The sequence below is a fragment of the Ammospiza nelsoni genome, chromosome Z (assembly GCF_027579445.1).
Source record: "Ammospiza nelsoni isolate bAmmNel1 chromosome Z, bAmmNel1.pri, whole genome shotgun sequence".
Classification (NCBI taxonomy): Eukaryota; Metazoa; Chordata; class Aves; order Passeriformes; family Passerellidae; genus Ammospiza; species Ammospiza nelsoni.
In genome coordinates, this window is record NC_080669.1 from 52,596,914 (window position 1) to 52,613,709 (window position 16,796).

The 16,796-nt window shown below is 36.5% G+C and overlaps 1 protein-coding gene across 2 annotated transcripts in view; it reads left to right on the forward strand.

Annotated features, from left to right (window-relative positions):
• Positions 1–14,487, forward strand: part of ELOVL7 (ELOVL fatty acid elongase 7) — a 31,672-nt gene extending 17,185 nt beyond the window's left edge. The window contains exons 1-8 of one of the 2 annotated variants that reach the window (XM_059493020.1): positions 851–1,101; positions 2,337–2,425; positions 4,361–4,551; positions 6,780–6,860; positions 7,361–7,417; positions 9,085–9,190; positions 11,957–12,093; positions 13,364–14,487. In XM_059493020.1, coding sequence (XP_059349003.1) covers positions 2,362–2,425; positions 4,361–4,551; positions 6,780–6,860; positions 7,361–7,417; positions 9,085–9,190; positions 11,957–12,093; positions 13,364–13,567 — 840 coding nt within the window. In that variant the 5' untranslated portion in view covers positions 851–1,101; positions 2,337–2,361 and the 3' untranslated portion in view covers positions 13,568–14,487. Of the gene's footprint in view, positions 1–850; positions 1,102–2,336; positions 2,426–4,360; positions 4,552–6,779; positions 6,861–7,360; positions 7,418–9,084; positions 9,191–11,956; positions 12,094–13,363 lie in introns of those variants that run through there. The other variant, XM_059493019.1, reaches the window with a different exon arrangement.
• The last annotated feature ends 2,309 nt before the right edge of the window (positions 14,488–16,796 follow it).

A 16,796-nucleotide genomic window follows, 5' to 3' on the forward strand; every position in this document is an offset into this window, starting at 1 on the left:
CCTATAGCCCCCCCACCACCAAAGACTGGCTATGCAAACCAAATACACTGATACTATATGGCAATTGTTTTAGTGCCAGAATCTACACTGAATTTTCTGGATTTTTAAGAGCAAGTCTTGAAGCAGATTTCTTTTTTAACTTTACTCTTGGTCAGCATGTTGAGCTAGCCAGTCTGAGTTCCAGTAATGCAAGGGTGGGAAAACTGGGTGGCAGTGAAATCAGGAAGCTACTTTTCTTACCAAAGAACCAGTTAAATATAATATGATTATTTGTACTCAGTGAATATATTTGTTGAAAAATTGAGCCATGCTCTGCACAAGATTTCTGTGGGCTTTGGCAGAATTCTGTTATAACCTCTGCATGAAGTACAGTTCAGTTTGCCATGCCTTTTCTCTTGACATACTGTTCTCATGTGCTGAACTGAAAGAATACTGGATTAAAAGGATAATTTATTGTAATCAGTCTAGCCATTTAATACAATAGTTATTTATAAAGTAAACATTTTTAATGGTTCCTCCCCAGCACCAGTCATGGCTGAATAGCTTGGCTGTCACAGTTGAGCACTCTGAAGTACCTGGTGTTCAGGACAGGGTTGGATTTATGTGTTGTTGATATCATCCATAGTTAGCTTATGGAGCAAGGTGACAATAATATTTATAATTTGCCTCTAACCGTAAAATGCTTTCTCTCATGTGATTGCTAGTGTCAAACGCAAGAGTGCTTCTTATGCTACCATTAGGAAAGAAAGAGGATGCCCCCTACTTCTTGTTTTGTCAGCACCTTAATCAGCATAGAGTGCTGAAGCAAATACTGTAATATGAATACAGGATGCATGAAAATGCTCAGCGTGAAGGAAGTGATATTGAATTGGGAAATGCTGATGCTGGAGGATGATATTTCTAGAAAATGTGAACTTAAAAGAGACTTGCAGAGGGAATATTTTCCAGGCCTGAAATTGGTGATGGTTTCAGATATTCGGAGACACAGGACAGAAGTGCAACCAGGAAAACAAGTGGGCAGCAAAATGAGAATGGAGATGAAATAGATCAGTTGAACTCTCATGGAGGCAGGCTTGTCTGTGTTGCATCTTGCAATGAAGGGTGAGTGAAGTGGCTAAAAATTCCTGTGAAATGGCGGTGAACAGGATGTACTTGTAGAGGTGGAAATAAGGGTGAAATTGTTTTTCTGGACTGTTAAGGTGAAGGTAAATGAGAAGATGATAGTGGGGAGATCTGAGGAGAGCAATGCATTACCATCATGAGGGAAGAACTGGCTCTCTCAGCCTGCAGCTGGCTTAGCTGGAAGAGATGCAGAAGGGCTGCCAGAGGAAGTGAGCTGGTTATCAAGGTGTGCTCCAGCCTGAAATAATAAATAAATACTACTAATAAAGGTGAATACAGTGTGAAGATTGTGCAGAGGTATTGAGAGAATTCATATGGTAAAGTGAGACACTGAGTGGGGTACGAGAAAAACATCATCAAATGTGCTGGGATTTTTAAAAGTTATTTTCTAAGGGAAATGAGGCAAGGGAAGGGGTGATGAGTGCTTGATTGTGGAGCAAAAATCAGTATTCATATAAGAATACTTCTCTGAAAAGTTTTACATAAGTAGGAGGTACTGCATGCAAAGTGGATGTGCTGGATAATTTTTGGGTTAATGGTGCTGCCGTTGGTACTATGACATTCCATGATTCTGGTGCGGAAACAGTTGATTCATCTGAGTGGGATTTGCATTCTAATTATAACATGGTTAATTATTGTATTTAAAAGGAGTATGCTGATATATTGGTATATACTTTATATATACAATATTTATATATATATATAAATATATATATTTTATACAATATAAAGTATTGATATATACTTTTTCTCCTTCCCACATACCTTAGAAATACTTATTATTTAGAATTTTTTTTCCAATAATAAATATTGCAAGGCTGAACTTCCTCATATATCAGCAGCTTGGACTTTAAGTGGAGATGGTAATAAAAAATAATTTAAGCATCTGTTCTTTATTCATATTTACCTCTTAACTGTAATGGTTAACCACAGCACAGTTTCTTGAGATAACACTTTATGGCATGGAAGCACCTGGTTTGTATGTAGAGATTGCAAAATCATATTGTTGTGCATAACAGCTCTGCTATGAATTAGACCCAAGGACAGTGGGATGTGGCCAGCTAATGCTTCCTGATCTGTATTTCACATATGGTGCTCTGTTAGTCTTTTCTTTTTTTTACCACTCTGCTTCCTGAAAATCTTTCCCAAAAAACTTTATTAATCTTTCTTTATTGATAAAAATCTGTATTTCTGTTTTGGCTTGTTTTCTGCAGGCAGCATCATAAAAATCAAGTGAAAATGGCCTTTAGCAATCTGACATCAAAGGCTATACTACTGTATGATGAATGGATTAAAGATGCCGGTGAGTCATTTAAATCTAAAACTTACTAACTCCCAATAATTTTGAATAGCAATGTGTAGCTATGCTAGGTGTGCTGTTTATCAGCTTAGAAGTAGTTTTGTCATCCTGTGAATATTTGTAAGACTTGCCAGGTTACCTATTAACGTGGCAGTCTAGTTTCTCCATTTTAAAATAGGGAGTAAACAAAACTCAGATAGTTCATGGAATTAAAGTCAGAGTAAATAAAGTGCATAGTGATTATCCTGTCAGTTTCTCTGGTTGCCTGAATATATAGTTTGAGTTTTTCCTATGGTGCTGAATGTATAGTTTCAACTCTCTTTTATTACCAAACAATTGCATTTTATCAGTTAATTAATGCACATTGCGTCTTGCATTTTACTTTTGCAAAATGAAAAAAAACAAAACCCAAGCCCTGATAAGTTTCAGTATTTTGAAATTAATCCTCAGAGTAATTAACTCTGTCACAGTGGTAATTTGAAAAGGGATGTTTGTTTCTTGTTGCAGTTAGTAAGGGATATTAATCACACTTTGATTTTATGTTGCCACTCTCTTATTCTGTTTGCTTACCAAAAGCTGGTAGAGAAGACCTCAATTTTGGGGTTAAGACCCATCACTCTCAGTGTTTCTCACTGTGGTAGACAGCTAGTGACAGGGATTAGCTAATTCCTAGAAAAAAATTGAGAAGTGGTTAAGGTTAGATATATATGATTACTGATTTATCTTTTCTAGCATAGCTGAACACCACTTTTCTTGTTTTATAAAAGCACAGCCTGCAAGTGAGCAGGGAGTTTAATTAGTATGACTCATAGAATGAAGTGGATTGGGAGGGAGCGAGCATTTCTGCGGCAGTGTCCATGACTCCAGAACCTGAGTTATCTCCAGGCCCAACAGCGCTTGTATTTGGCATTTTGTATCATAGTGTTAGTGGAGGAACATGGTTTTCTCAGGATCAGGCTGGGAAGAACACTGGGAAAGTTTTAGTAGGAGCAGGGCAAGGGTGGATACAACAAAAAAAAATCAGCTGTGAAGAGATGATGGTTCTCCTGCAGCACACACAAGCAGATTCCTCATGCTGTGGGTCACAGTCCTCCTTGGTCTGTGGGCAGCAGCACTGGCACATCACAAGCTGTGAGCAGCATTGTAATGCGCTCTCCTCCTCAATCTGTTTTTACACTTCCAGTGGCTGTTAACCACATCAGAAGGTCTCATGGGTGAAAGGTTGCTTGAATGCTGTGGGTTGAAAATTTGCTGACTTGAAATATTTGGCTATGAATTAAACACTTGACAAAAATAACACTAGTATAATTTTACCCTTAAAATACTGCAGCAAACCATGAAAGCAACAGAAAGCAATCAGTAGTTAAGTTTGGGACCATTCTGAGCCAAATCTTCTAAAAGTCAGTGTAAAGAAAATTACATGCGGTTTTGTAAGTTCACCTGCTTATGGAGAAATGTGGCAGTCTTTGGTGATCTGGGACTCTGTGATGAACCACAGAAGGGTGCAGTGAAATCATGGTGATGCTCAGATGAAATACCTGCCAGCCTCATCTGCAGGGAGGGGGAGTGGGGTGTGCTTAGGAGGAGGTGCCTCTGCAAGACAGCTCTCTGGCACAACTGTGGAATAACTTGCAACATTTGCTTGTTGCATTATAACTCTCTTGTCATGTGAAAGTGTGTGCTTTGTTGTGCTGTAAAGACAGAAAGTCATGTCTCTCATGAGTCTGTGTCTGCTTTTCATCATATGTGAAGAAAGAAGCTCTGAGTCCTACATGGGTTAAATCATGTTATCCAGTCAGTATGGATTTGAGGTGAATGGACTCTGTAATGTGATCGGTGACAGAAAAACGTAGACCATCAGGAATTAAATACTTTTCTGTAGCTGTTTTACTAAGTATTGTAGACACCTGATTTTTTTTCTCCCTCTACCCCCTCTAGATCCAAGACTGGAAGGCTGGCCACTCATGTCTTCACCTTTTCCAACAACTTTTATCATTGGAACCTACGTTTATTTTGTCACTTCCTTAGGACCCAAACTCATGGAAAATAAAAAACCTTTTGAACTCAGGCAGATCATGACGTTTTATAATTTTAGTGTGGTAGCCCTCTCTTTATATATGACTTATGAAGTAAGTACTATGTTTGTAATGTATTTATGTATTTCATGTATTTAACTTTTAATAAATTTATTAATATAATTCCTACACTGCAATTATAAAAAAAAAGTTATTGTCATGGCAGTAATTATCATCCTCCAAGCTGTATGCTAAACTTGTAATTCTTGGAAAAAGAGAATAAGTCATACCCAGAAAGAGAGAGCATGAAACATTTTGTGTTATTATATATAATTTTAAAAGTTTAAAGTTTTCATCATTTAAATTCTTTGTACTGCATCAGGAAAAGCAGACAATATGCTTTTCTTAGTATTTTGTAATTGTTTCTATCCTCCTAGGTGATAATGTGACAACCTGCCCTAAAGGAAAGGAACAACAACTGATATTTCAAACACTGTATAGAGTATGTCTATTATGAAATACTCTTCAGTTAGATCTGCCTTTTACATGACAGAAATCAATGACAGAGGTTAACAAAATCTAATTCAAGGCATTTTTGTCCTTTAAATGAACAAACAAAACCCCTCTGAACAAAAAAACCTCTAACCTGTGCCCCCTGCTTTCCCCTCCTAAGCCCAAATTATTAGTATCTTTAATGCTGCTTTTCCCCACAACCCCAAAATAGCAAATTGTCTTTTTTTCAAAAAGCAATGTTGAGATTTTGCTGCTGTTGGGCATTATTTGTTTGTTGGGCTTTGGTGGGGTTTTTTGAAGTGTAGCTATTTGTTGATGGTATTGTGTGAATGACAGCCTTACACTTTTGCTTGGTGAAGCACCATTGTGCTGGTAGTGACCCCGTGTGTGACTCCCAGGCCATATGGCTGGCTATTTCAGGCTTGGCAAACTAGTAATAAAACATGTCAGATTATTTTGCCAAATTGGAAGGATATGTTCCTGTTAGCTTAATTTGCATCAATCTTATCATGAGTTACAGTGAACTACCTGACATTTCTTCCAAGCTCTCTAAAAGCACCGCAGCAGCAGCTATTGGTGTCGTGACTTCATGGAAAGTGGTGGGCAAGATGAACACTTTTGCTATTTAGACAATTTTTTGAAAAAAATTGCTGAATTTCCTTTTGGAATTTGGTTCCAAGTTTGGTTTTGTTTATAAAACTCAGAAAAAAAAAAAAAAAAAAAAAAAAAAAACCCACAAAGAAACAATAAAAGAAAAAAATTGAACTTCTTTTAGTGCCTGACACTGGCACAGTATTCAATAAGTCTGCTGTCAAGGCTTCCATGTTATAATTTCATCAAAGAGTGCATGGACAGAGTGTAACCAATTGAATGTCTGCTATTGTCTGGTGGTCAGCAAGAAGCTAATTCTTCCCCTTTTTGGAACCAAGTCATTTGGTGGGTGTTCTAGTCCTGGTGTTCTAAAGAAACCTGTTTTTTTTAAGCAATCAGTTCTTCCTCAGTCAGGAAGTGAAACGGGCTAAAGCCTGCTTCAGTTAGGAGTGGTGAAGCTCTTACCATGCATGAGTGGATGATGATAATAGGAAACATCTTGAAGGTATAAAATACAATACAGATGTCATAGTGGCTGGCAGTAGAATAGGCCAACTATAATACTAATATTGTTGCTCTTGTCCAAACTTTATTATATTCCAAGAGTAAAGATTATTTTATATTTGGTACATATAATCCTTTGGTCATGTGCTCTCAGTTGTAGCTTCTGGTCACTCGTATGAGTGGAAAACTAATTGAACCATGAAGTTTAACTAAGCAGAATTTTAGAGAGTATGGTATTAAATATACATCATGCATATTGATTTGTTCCTTGTCTTTAATGATAATTAGAAATGGCTTTCTGTTGTGCTGGTTTTGTTAGAGTATTAAGATGCTGTGTTGTATTTCTTTTTGTGTTAAGATAGTTAGCTGTGATAGCAATTTTAAAAATAATTATATTTGGTTTTGTGGTCTTGCTTACACAGTAAGTTGTTTTTTAACACTGGTTTTGAGATGCATCTCTTTCTTCTCTTCAGTTACTAAAGCTGAAATAATGGGTGTAGGAAGAAAATTCTTGTCTATGGGTGTGGTCCTGGAATTAGAAATTCATTAATCTGCAACAGCAAAGGATTTTTGTGGTAGCTATCCCACACACAGGTAGATGATTGACAAAGTTGCTGATTTAAGGTGTTTTTAATATTGTTTTTCCCCTCCTGCTTAGTGATTGCAAAAGTAATCCAAAATTAATGAATTTTTCAAAAGATGTAAAGTTAATCTTAGCCCTTTTTTTCCTCCAGTTTCTTATGTCAGGCTGGGCCACAGGATACTCATTCCGGTGTGATATTGTTGACTACTCGAGATCACCGACAGCTCTAAGAGTAAGTTGCCAAAGACAAAGGTGAACTGTTATCATAGAACAATAGAATGGTTTGGGGTGGAAGTGACCTTGGAGATCATCTAGTTCCAATGCCCCTGATATGAGCAAGGACAACTTCCACTAGACCAGGTTGTTCAAAGTAGTGTGTTATACATTTACTTTAGTTTTAGCAATGCTTTTTGAACAGCCTGCTTTTTGAATGCACTCTTGTAGAGTGGAATGCACTAAATGGAAATACCCTCTTGCATAATGTAGAGCACGTGAATTAACTGGAGGGATGGTTGGTTGGTTAGTTGGATAAAGAAAGAGGCAAGGAATTCATTGGCTTGTTTTTGTTGGTTTTAAAATTCCTTTAGTTTAAAGAAAAAATAGTCAAACGGTACATTTAAATATTTCTGTCAACCTTGGAACATCACTTGGCCCAATACTTTCCTTTATATAGATACTCATTTGTCCTGCTATGACTTTTATGGTTTGACAATTTGATTTTTATTCTTGCAGATGGTGCGAACTTGTTGGCTTTACTTCTTTTCCAAGTTCATTGAATTATTAGACACTGTAAGTATTTGTAGCCTAATAAAAGAAGTGGTTCTGTTTTCTTTTCACAGCAGAAGAACTGGTACTGTTTAGAGTTTAGGACATAAGTTGCTTTTTATTTAATCCTCCAATCTTCAATTATTAGAATACCATCACAATGTTTACCCTTCTTGTCTCTTTGTATCTCATTTGTCTTTTTAACACTGTTCTTCCTTCATTATCAGGAAAAATATTCATGAGGGAACAACAATATTTAGGAAGTCTGGATAACTTGTCTAACAGCTGAGTACACTAATCTGTTATGCTTGTCTCAACACTGCAGATAAAAAACAGTTGATCACACTGAATATTTTTTTCACATCATTTTCAGATTTTATCTTCCCCATTCATGTCATCAGCAGCTCTGAATGCAGGACAAAATTGCCATACCTACTTGCTCTAAATTCCTGAGATTGTCTTGAGTGTTGTGATTATAGAGATGTTTGATGTCAGGCTGGCACTCTAACCTGTTTCGATCAAAGTCTGAGCAGCAATGCATTGAAGTAGAATGCAGACCTCGCTCAGCACCAGCAGCCGTTTTCCCAAGACTAGCACCAGATAGGACTGATGGGTACTTTCAAAACAGCTTCTGAGTCTTGGAATTAGCTGCAGTTTTTGCCCTGTTGTTTGAGATGCAATAGTGACGGTTCAGGAGCTGACTCACGAGCAGTGAGGATGTTCTACATCCTCTGAGCAAAGCTGGCTGTCTGACTTTTCATCTGCAAATGTTCATGATTCAACACTGGGAGATCTTACTGACTAAACCAAATGGAATGGTAATGGAAGTGTCAGGAATGCTAAAACTGGAAAATCCTGACATGTATATTCCTCTATTTTCCTTTATTCCCCACAGGTTATAGTGCTCCTTTTTAATTAGTCACAAGCCTAATTTTTTTTTTAAATTTGTTTTGTTTGAATACAGACAACTAGGCACTTGTTTCTCATCAGCTTTTTTGTTTTATTGCAAAGGTAAATTCTTAGCTGTATTTAAATCAGCTGATTCCAAATGTTTTCTCTGGCACACCAGACTTCTTTTCTTCTGTTTGTTTGCTTGCCATCTGATACTACCCTTTCCATGACCTGATTTCTTACATTTTTTTTGCTGTCTTCCCTTAACATTTCCCTTGATGCCTGCCCTTTAAAATGGAGCCTCTCAATATCATTTAGGAGTACCTACATATATTTTGTACAATTTTAATGTTTTCCAATGGTAGCTAAGTCAGAGTTCATAATAAAGTGCTATTTCTCTAACATAGTTTTTCTACTGTTAGTCCTTCAGGTAATTTTCTCAAATGGCCTTTCATTAATGGTTCAGGGGCTTAAAATCTGATGCTTGTAGAGACTTCTCAGTCCAGGCAAGTCCATCTTACATGGTTTGATGCACATGTAGGTGATGGCTCTACCTTTGACATTTAGTTTCAAAGCTTGCCTTGGCTTTTGACATTACACAGGTGGATTTTACTTATTGGTTTTAAGTTTTTTTGGAAACTAGTTTGCATAGCCAGAGAGTTGCTCAGTTTTCCTTCTTCTCCCAATACTGTAATTGTGAAGAACTTTTAAATGTACAGTAGTGAGCAACCAGCACTGATGTGTATATCTTTCTTTAAATATTCTTCTGCAACATTCTGTTCATTAAAAATCTGTTTCAGATATTTTTTGTGCTCCGTAAGAAAAACAACCAAGTTACATTCCTGCATGTCTTTCATCATTCCATCATGCCATGGACCTGGTGGTTTGGAGTCAAATTTGCTGCAGGTATGGAGAGTGAGTGGAGTTTAGGTTGAACATATCTTCTGGTAGTGAAAGTTACCTATGGTAGACAAAAAAAAAAAAAAAGAGAATGACACACCTTGGAAACATCAGTGTTTTTAAATTTAGACTTCTGCAGTATTTTTTGGAACAACTGAGATCACCATAATTATTTAAATGGGTGGAGATTACTCGTTTTTCCTATTTGACATCATTTTGTTCAGTGTTGATTTCTCATGGGGAGAAGAGGTGCAGAGAAGAGAGTTGGGTAAGAGAAGTCATTGAAAAATCATAAGTGCTAGCGGAGATACATGAAGTAAATAACTCTGTTGAAACTGCTTCAATGTCAGAACCCCTTCAACCCCTACAATGTTAGAATGGAGTTACTACGTTCATTTTTTTTCCTGTTTGAGAAATTACTTGGTCTTTGTTGCAGTTTCTTTTACTGGATTTAGGTAGCATGTGTGGGATTTATATACACCTGATACTTCAGCTTTCATAAAACTACAGAAATATTTTCTGGACCTTCTTTATTAAAGAAACATATTTGAATTGTTTTGAATTTGAATTCCTTGACCACTATCAGCTTACCTTCACTTTTTCCTTTCCTGCTCAGTGTGTCTTTGCATGCATTTTCCTGTGCCACATTACCCGTGTGCACCACTAATAAATACAACTTGCCATGAGGATACTCTGAAAAGCACACAGTGGAGAAATGCACAGGCATTTATGAATCCATTTCTGGGACAGCTTAGGCTTTTTTAGGAGTTTCTACTGAGAAATAGTGGGGTTTCATACATGTTTACCTAGAAATATATTTCGTGGTTTTTTCTTTTTTTGTCCCAGAAAATTTGTGATGAATTGATGAAGCAGTTATTCCACTGCTTTTCAGTCTGATCTGTTAGTGTCTATTTTATGTCTGGTTTTTTTCTGGAGTGGTCCAGAAAGCACTCTAGAAAATTTGTACATATTTTGAACTTTTCCAGTGTGCAGCTTTTCTTTGTGTATAAGTGGATATACCTCTGTTGTATTTGTTGAGTTTCTGTTATTAGAAAAGGGCTGAATTGATTATGTATTTCTCAAATCTTGCTGAGTGACTGGTATTAAGTTAACAATAAAACTGTGAATGGTTGTCTCAGCATGCACCCCAGTGTGTTTATAGGTCTGCAGAGGGAAACCTGCAGCAAGTAACAGTCCCTCCTCTTCAACCTTGAAAATTTTCCACTTATAGGTGATTAACTTTCTCCTTTTTATCTGGATGTTGGATCAGTATACCAGATACAGGCTTCTGATTTTGCATCAGATTCAAATTTCCCATGTGATAATTTGACAAATACTTTCAGCAAAGTGTGTAAGAATTGTTTTGTCCCCTGCTAGTAACAGTCCCTCATATTTATGCAGAGCTGTGCATATTCCAAAAACTCAATTGCTTATCTTTACATTTATCTTTCCAAATACTCTTGTTTGATAAGTTTAATTTTTTTCCAAAAATTTAAGTCCTGCTGATGCTTACTTTGTATTCAGTTTCATCAGTGCTTTTCCTTCTAAACAGCAGCATCTGTAAAGTTTTCAACCTGTTTGTAAAATACCAATAGTTATGGATGGAGTTGCTGTTTTTCTTCTGATTTGATATAAATAGAGAATTATAAAATGATGCTTAATGTTATTTTTGGGGCATATTTTTGTACTGTTGTGTAGGTTCTTTTTTCTCTCCTTTAGCTATTTATTTTTTCTTCTGCATATTCGCTGCACAAGCCAAAAAAAGTATGTATATTTGAACTGTAGGAACATTCAAATTATTTTTAAAAATACAAATAGCTAAGTTTCAAAGAAAGTTTGCAATCACAGCTGGAGGAGTTATGCCTTCTCAAGCTGGAAGATTAGTGTGAGCTACTAAAAACACAAAATATGTTTTATTTTTAATTAGAATGATTCTAAATGGGAAAATGGCACTCTTTTTCTCACTAAATGTCTCCTTTTATGTCATCCTGTTTTCTTTTTGATGATCATTGTTTTCATGTCCATGTTTCTTTTAAAAATACTTTGCTGTCAGTTGCTTCTTGGATCATTTTTACCTCTAATTTCTTGCATTCATTAAAATAAAGCTACTTTGAGCAGGATCATGTAGCTCCATGGTTAATTCAATGAAAAAGGAAGTATTTCCTTACTTGTTCTTTGAAATGCTCATGTGTTAATGGTTGGTCATAAATTTATCCTGGAATGGGCCCTACTAAAGTTTCCCTTTCACTGTAAGTATGTTTTGAGATTGACAACTTACTGTCTGAAACTGTATATCATTCCCTGTGAATCTACAAATCTGTATTGCGAAGAGACTTATTACTTATCCTCTACAACTTTTTGAAGTTCATCATGATGTCTAGAAAGGAGGAAAAAAACAGGAGGAATGCTTTCTTCCAACTTTTCTATGTCTCTATCAAATATAGGTTTTAATAAAAAATAATAAAAAATGAACTCAAAGAACAAAAAATTCCACTAAAATGTTTTTACATGTAATTAGATCAGCTGGGTTTTACTGCTGTTTTGGGAATGCTTAGATAAACCTTTTCTGAGACAAAAAACTGATGTGATCCATCAGAGCTGGTATCAAGGCAATTCAGGTAAAATATCTTGAATGTTAGTCAAAGTCTAGGTTTTGTGGTACATGTTTTTCATACCCTGGCTCAAGGCAATCTGCTAAGACTTCAGGGGCTTTTAAAATACCTCTTGTATTACTTACTGTGATACCTACTACTATGTCTTGTTTTTCTGCAGGTGGTTTAGGAACATTTCATGCTTTGCTGAACTGTATTGTGCATGTTGTCATGTACACTTATTATGGAATCTGTTCTTTGGGACCAGCCTATCATAAATATTTGTGGTGGAAAAAGTACATGACAACTATACAACTTGTGAGTAACTGTCTTTGACATAAACACCTTTCAAAAACCTAATTACAGCTAACATGGATTAAAAGCAATAAATTTGTCCTTTCAGTTATGCCCATGTGTGGAGCTTACAGTTGGTATAAGATTTACTAATGTTTTAATTGAAAATAACAAAAGGTTTGAGCTCTCCACAGTAATATATCTGCCAACTTCAGCATTCACTGTAATCACAGATTTAGGCAAATAAGCTTTGCAGTTATGCAGTACTTGGTAAATATATTTACAAGACTCATTGCTTGTATAAAAATTATTATTTTCTTTACACTAAGAAAACACAATTAATGTAGAGAATATACATATAACTAGTAACTGCATGTAACATGTAGTAAGGAAAGGGAAAAAGTATGTATTTACAACTTGATGTTCTTCCATAGAAAATGTATGTGTTTAGAAAATTTACTTCTCTTTAATGGTCTCTCCAGAGCATTAAAATATACCCACTCTTGCAGCGTGGGTATATGAAGTGTTTTATCCGCTTTAGGTCACTTTCAAAAGGTTGCTCTTCTGAGTGCTTTTTCATGCCCACCTCATTTATTAGGTGAATTTTCAATATTCAGTTTCTGGCTAAACAATTGGCTTAGAATGTGTGAAGATGCTGATGAAAGAGGTAAAAGAGCACCCTGTCTGCTTGCACCAGGGCTGGTTTTGGTAGAATAGTTCATGTAATCATGTGCAACTCCGAACAATGTTGCCTGAATATTTATAACTTGGTCTTTTTGACCTAGAGGCACTACCAGTGAACTTTTAACTTGGAGTTCATGTGGAGTGTATTTTTGTCACATAGTAGTGTGCAGGGAAGGTGGGAATTATTGTTCCTTAACCATGTAATGGTTACTTTCTTTTCTTCTTCTTTTATTTTCCCAGCTAATTTTTCTAAAGGAGCCTCCCATTTGTCACTGGACAAACACTGTCTGTCTCCTTCTTTTTTATATGAATTGGCCAGGGTAGAATCCTAATGTATTTCAATGAGTTTCTTAGTTTGTCCCAGACTCTCTCTTCCATTTTATGTAAACCTGTTTTTCAGTGGAATAATATTCTGGGGGGATGGTCTACAAAGGTGCATCTCTGTCATATTAGGAACTTGTATTGTTGTCCCTGTTGCTCCTTGCTTTCCACCCACTTCACCCTACTATCTGTTTTTCAACAAACAAGCTATGCTGAAATTGTTAAAATTTCTGTAGTAAGATTGTAATTTATTTTAAAAGTACTTATTTTTTTCACCTTCTTCCTCCAGGTCCAGTTTATTATGATTACAGTCCACATAGGACAAATCTACATCATGGATGATTGTCCGTACCAGTATCCAATTTTCATGTTTATTATCTGGCTTTATGGCTCCATGTTTTTAGTCTTGTTTCTCCACTTCTGGTACCATGCTTACACGAAGGGACAAAGACTACCAAAAATGGCAAGAAACGGCATCAGCAAAGATCAGTGAAACAAATTCTTGTCTCTAAAACCAAAGAAGTGTATATGTCAATGGGGAAACTTGCACTACTTGACAATCAAGATGTTTAGGTGCGCACACTACATGGTGTATATTTTGTATGTTTTCTTCCAAAACAGAATTTGTATTTTTACCGTAAGTTATTTGGGATTCAGAACATGGGAGTGGGGAAGAACTGTGGATCTCTGATTAAAAAAGAAAGATATGTCTATCTAGAAAATGCACAAAAAGATAATTGGAAAAACTAAAATGTGTATGACAAGTACTGAGTACTTTGAACACACTTTGAGGGGGATAAAAAATACTTCACTTTTAATGTTCTAAGTTGCTAAGACTGTCAGCTGCATTTTATTATAAGAATGATTCTTCAGTAAGTACTGTTGATAGAATCTAAGGCATATTAATATAGTTAATACATAAACATTGTTACATCTGTTTATAAGCTGTATTACTTTAAAGGAAGGATTGTATGTTAATCTGTTAAAACATAGCGTTTCATTTGAAGATCGCAGATTTTTGGATATAGTGTCTTTTACTAGGAGAACTGAATTCATTTCATGTTCTACTCAGTTGAACATTATCATAAAGTTTGGAAAGCTACTAATATGGGGATTATCTGAATTGTCTTGTAGCATAGTGATCAAAACATCTTACTGATCTGTTCACTGTAGTAGCCAAATATTCTTATTATTCAGTGTGTCTATGGATATACTTTAAATTGCTAGCCTGTGCTGCTTGTGAAGCTAGGTGGATTATGGAATCTTTTAATTCAATAGCCAAAATCTTAGTGGTCAAATAAAATGTAAAAAAAGTTGATTTAATGATTTAAGCTGAAATGTTGCCTACCATGATTGTACTGTGCTCTACTTTCTTCCATTTCCATTATCTATTGAAATACATGTCTAGAAAAAGTTTGTGTAATCTTGTTTTTTTTTATTATTGCGTCTTTATTTTATCAGCTGAAAGTTAGTTACTCCAGTTACCTTTCTGGAACCAGGCAAAAAAAATATGTGACATTCTCCGAGCTTCTGAAAGTGGGGCAGGCAGTGGTGACTGGGCATGGCTTCATTCTGTGTAGAATTACCCAGTATGTTGTTTTCCAAGGTTAGGAAGATTGTTAGGGTCATATAGGACTTGCTATTTGCAAGTTGCTTTTGTACTGCATGAGTTTATTAAGGAATTTGTGCATGCAACAGACCTGGAAATGAGGAATTAAATGTGTTTAGTTTAATGTTACCATTAAAGGTCCTGTTTTCTACAACACTAGGAAAAAAAGTAACTTGCAATATTTGCTTTTTACTTGATCTGATCTGTGGGATTTTCAAATACTCAAGACTTTGAGGTAGATTTTAATAGCCTCTCTGTTGCACAATTCCAAGAACATAAGCTTTGTTACCCGAACGCTTTCATTTTACTGACGTTTATGGTGCATTGTAAACTCTAAAGGAATGTAAACTTTAGGTTGGACATGAGTTGCAAATATTTTCTTCTGAGATTACATCAAGTTTTTTTAAGCAAATAAAAAATAATTTCTATTTTATCTATTCACTATTTAATCCCTGTAGCTGTCAGCTCTCATGGCAGCTTGAAAGTAGATCTCAAAGTATTGGGATGACTTGAGATTTAAATTGCAGCCCCTGAATTTTAGATGCTTGATGTTCGAATCATCAGCGTTCAGTTCCCAGCAGTTCATGTGGAGAGGTGCTCTATCACATGATCCCAAACAGCTGCGATGTGCCTCTCTTTGCACCTCTCTTTGGTGGGAAATGCAGTCCATCCCTGATTCAAAGTGTCAAGTCAGACAGCTCTGGGCTGTATGTATGTCCCTGGCCTCCAGTGTTAGGGGGGCTTTTCTTAAGGACAGAGGCCTATTGCTCTGTTTTCAAATAGCTGGAAAGGATTTGTGAGTTTTATATGGTTTTTCGGTTTGTGGGGTTTTTTTAATGCATATATATAAAAATATTTATTACATAATTAATGATGAAGGAAGTGGGGCATTACTGTTGAAGGAAATGGGACAATTTGGTTCTTTTAGGCCTTCTAGAGCCTGTGCATTCAAATGTGTTTGGGAAATACAGGCCTTATGAGGGAAAGGCTGTAATAGCTAGTCTGTGGTGAAGACTGGATAATAGTACCCTCTGCTTCTTGTGCAAGGAAGCAGGCGTTACTCTGTAGTCTTGTAGATGATTTCTGTGCAGGTAGGGAAAGTCCTAGTTATTATGGTCTCTGATTTTGCAATCATACCTCCTTCCCTGCCCATAAATCTGGATGGAGAAATGCATCCTGCAGCTGGCTGTGCAGGGACAGGTACTTGTTTGTTGGTCTGGGAGCTAGATCTGCAACTGATTTTTCAAACTCACTTGGGCTTAAATAGGAGCTGAGACTATGCACAGTGAAAACTAAGGAGTGCTGCATGTGGACAGGTGCTGAGCAGAAAGAAGCCAGGAAAACTTCCAATTCCAGCAGTTGTACACTAGCCAAAAGCTTCCAGATTCAGTTGTTTGAGATTAAGAACTAATAAGCAGGAGCAGAAACTGGAGATGCTAATCATTCTGCGGGCTGTCAGCAAGTGGCGTGTCAGATTGCCACTGCATAATATCTTGCACAGTGGTTTAGTCTTCTGGGAGTTATAAAGCATTTGGAGAGAGAGAATGCAGTGTTTCACAGTGAGTTGTATGAATGCAGCCTAAGACGATGCCAATGACATCAGCTCAAAACAAATCCTGTCCTCCTACACACAACATGAGAATCACACAGTCTTTATCTGAATCTAAAAACTGTGCATCTCATATCCTTAAGTGTATACTTTCGAGTGAGGCTGGAAAGAGGAGTCCAACGGTCAGCTAAGTCATTCATGTTATGGTGAATGTTTACTGACAGTGAGGGGAATAAGGCGATAATTTTGTTTTCCTTAGACCTGGTGGGAAAGCAACACTGGTGTTACCAGTCACTTCTCTCCTGTGAGTGTCCTAAAAATTGACAGAGATAGCTTATCTGTAATAGGCACCACAGGAGCTTCAGTTACATCCCTGCCCATGCAGGACAGGTGACTTGGTATCACAACCTCCTACCTTAAAATGGAGGTTTCCTATTTACTTTCCAAGTAACCGTTTTTACAAAATACTCATAAAGAGCTAATATACAACAACTGAATGAGTTCTGTGGCACCAGCATCAACCCCTGTCATCTGTAGGAATATCAAATGTAATTGCAAGTAATT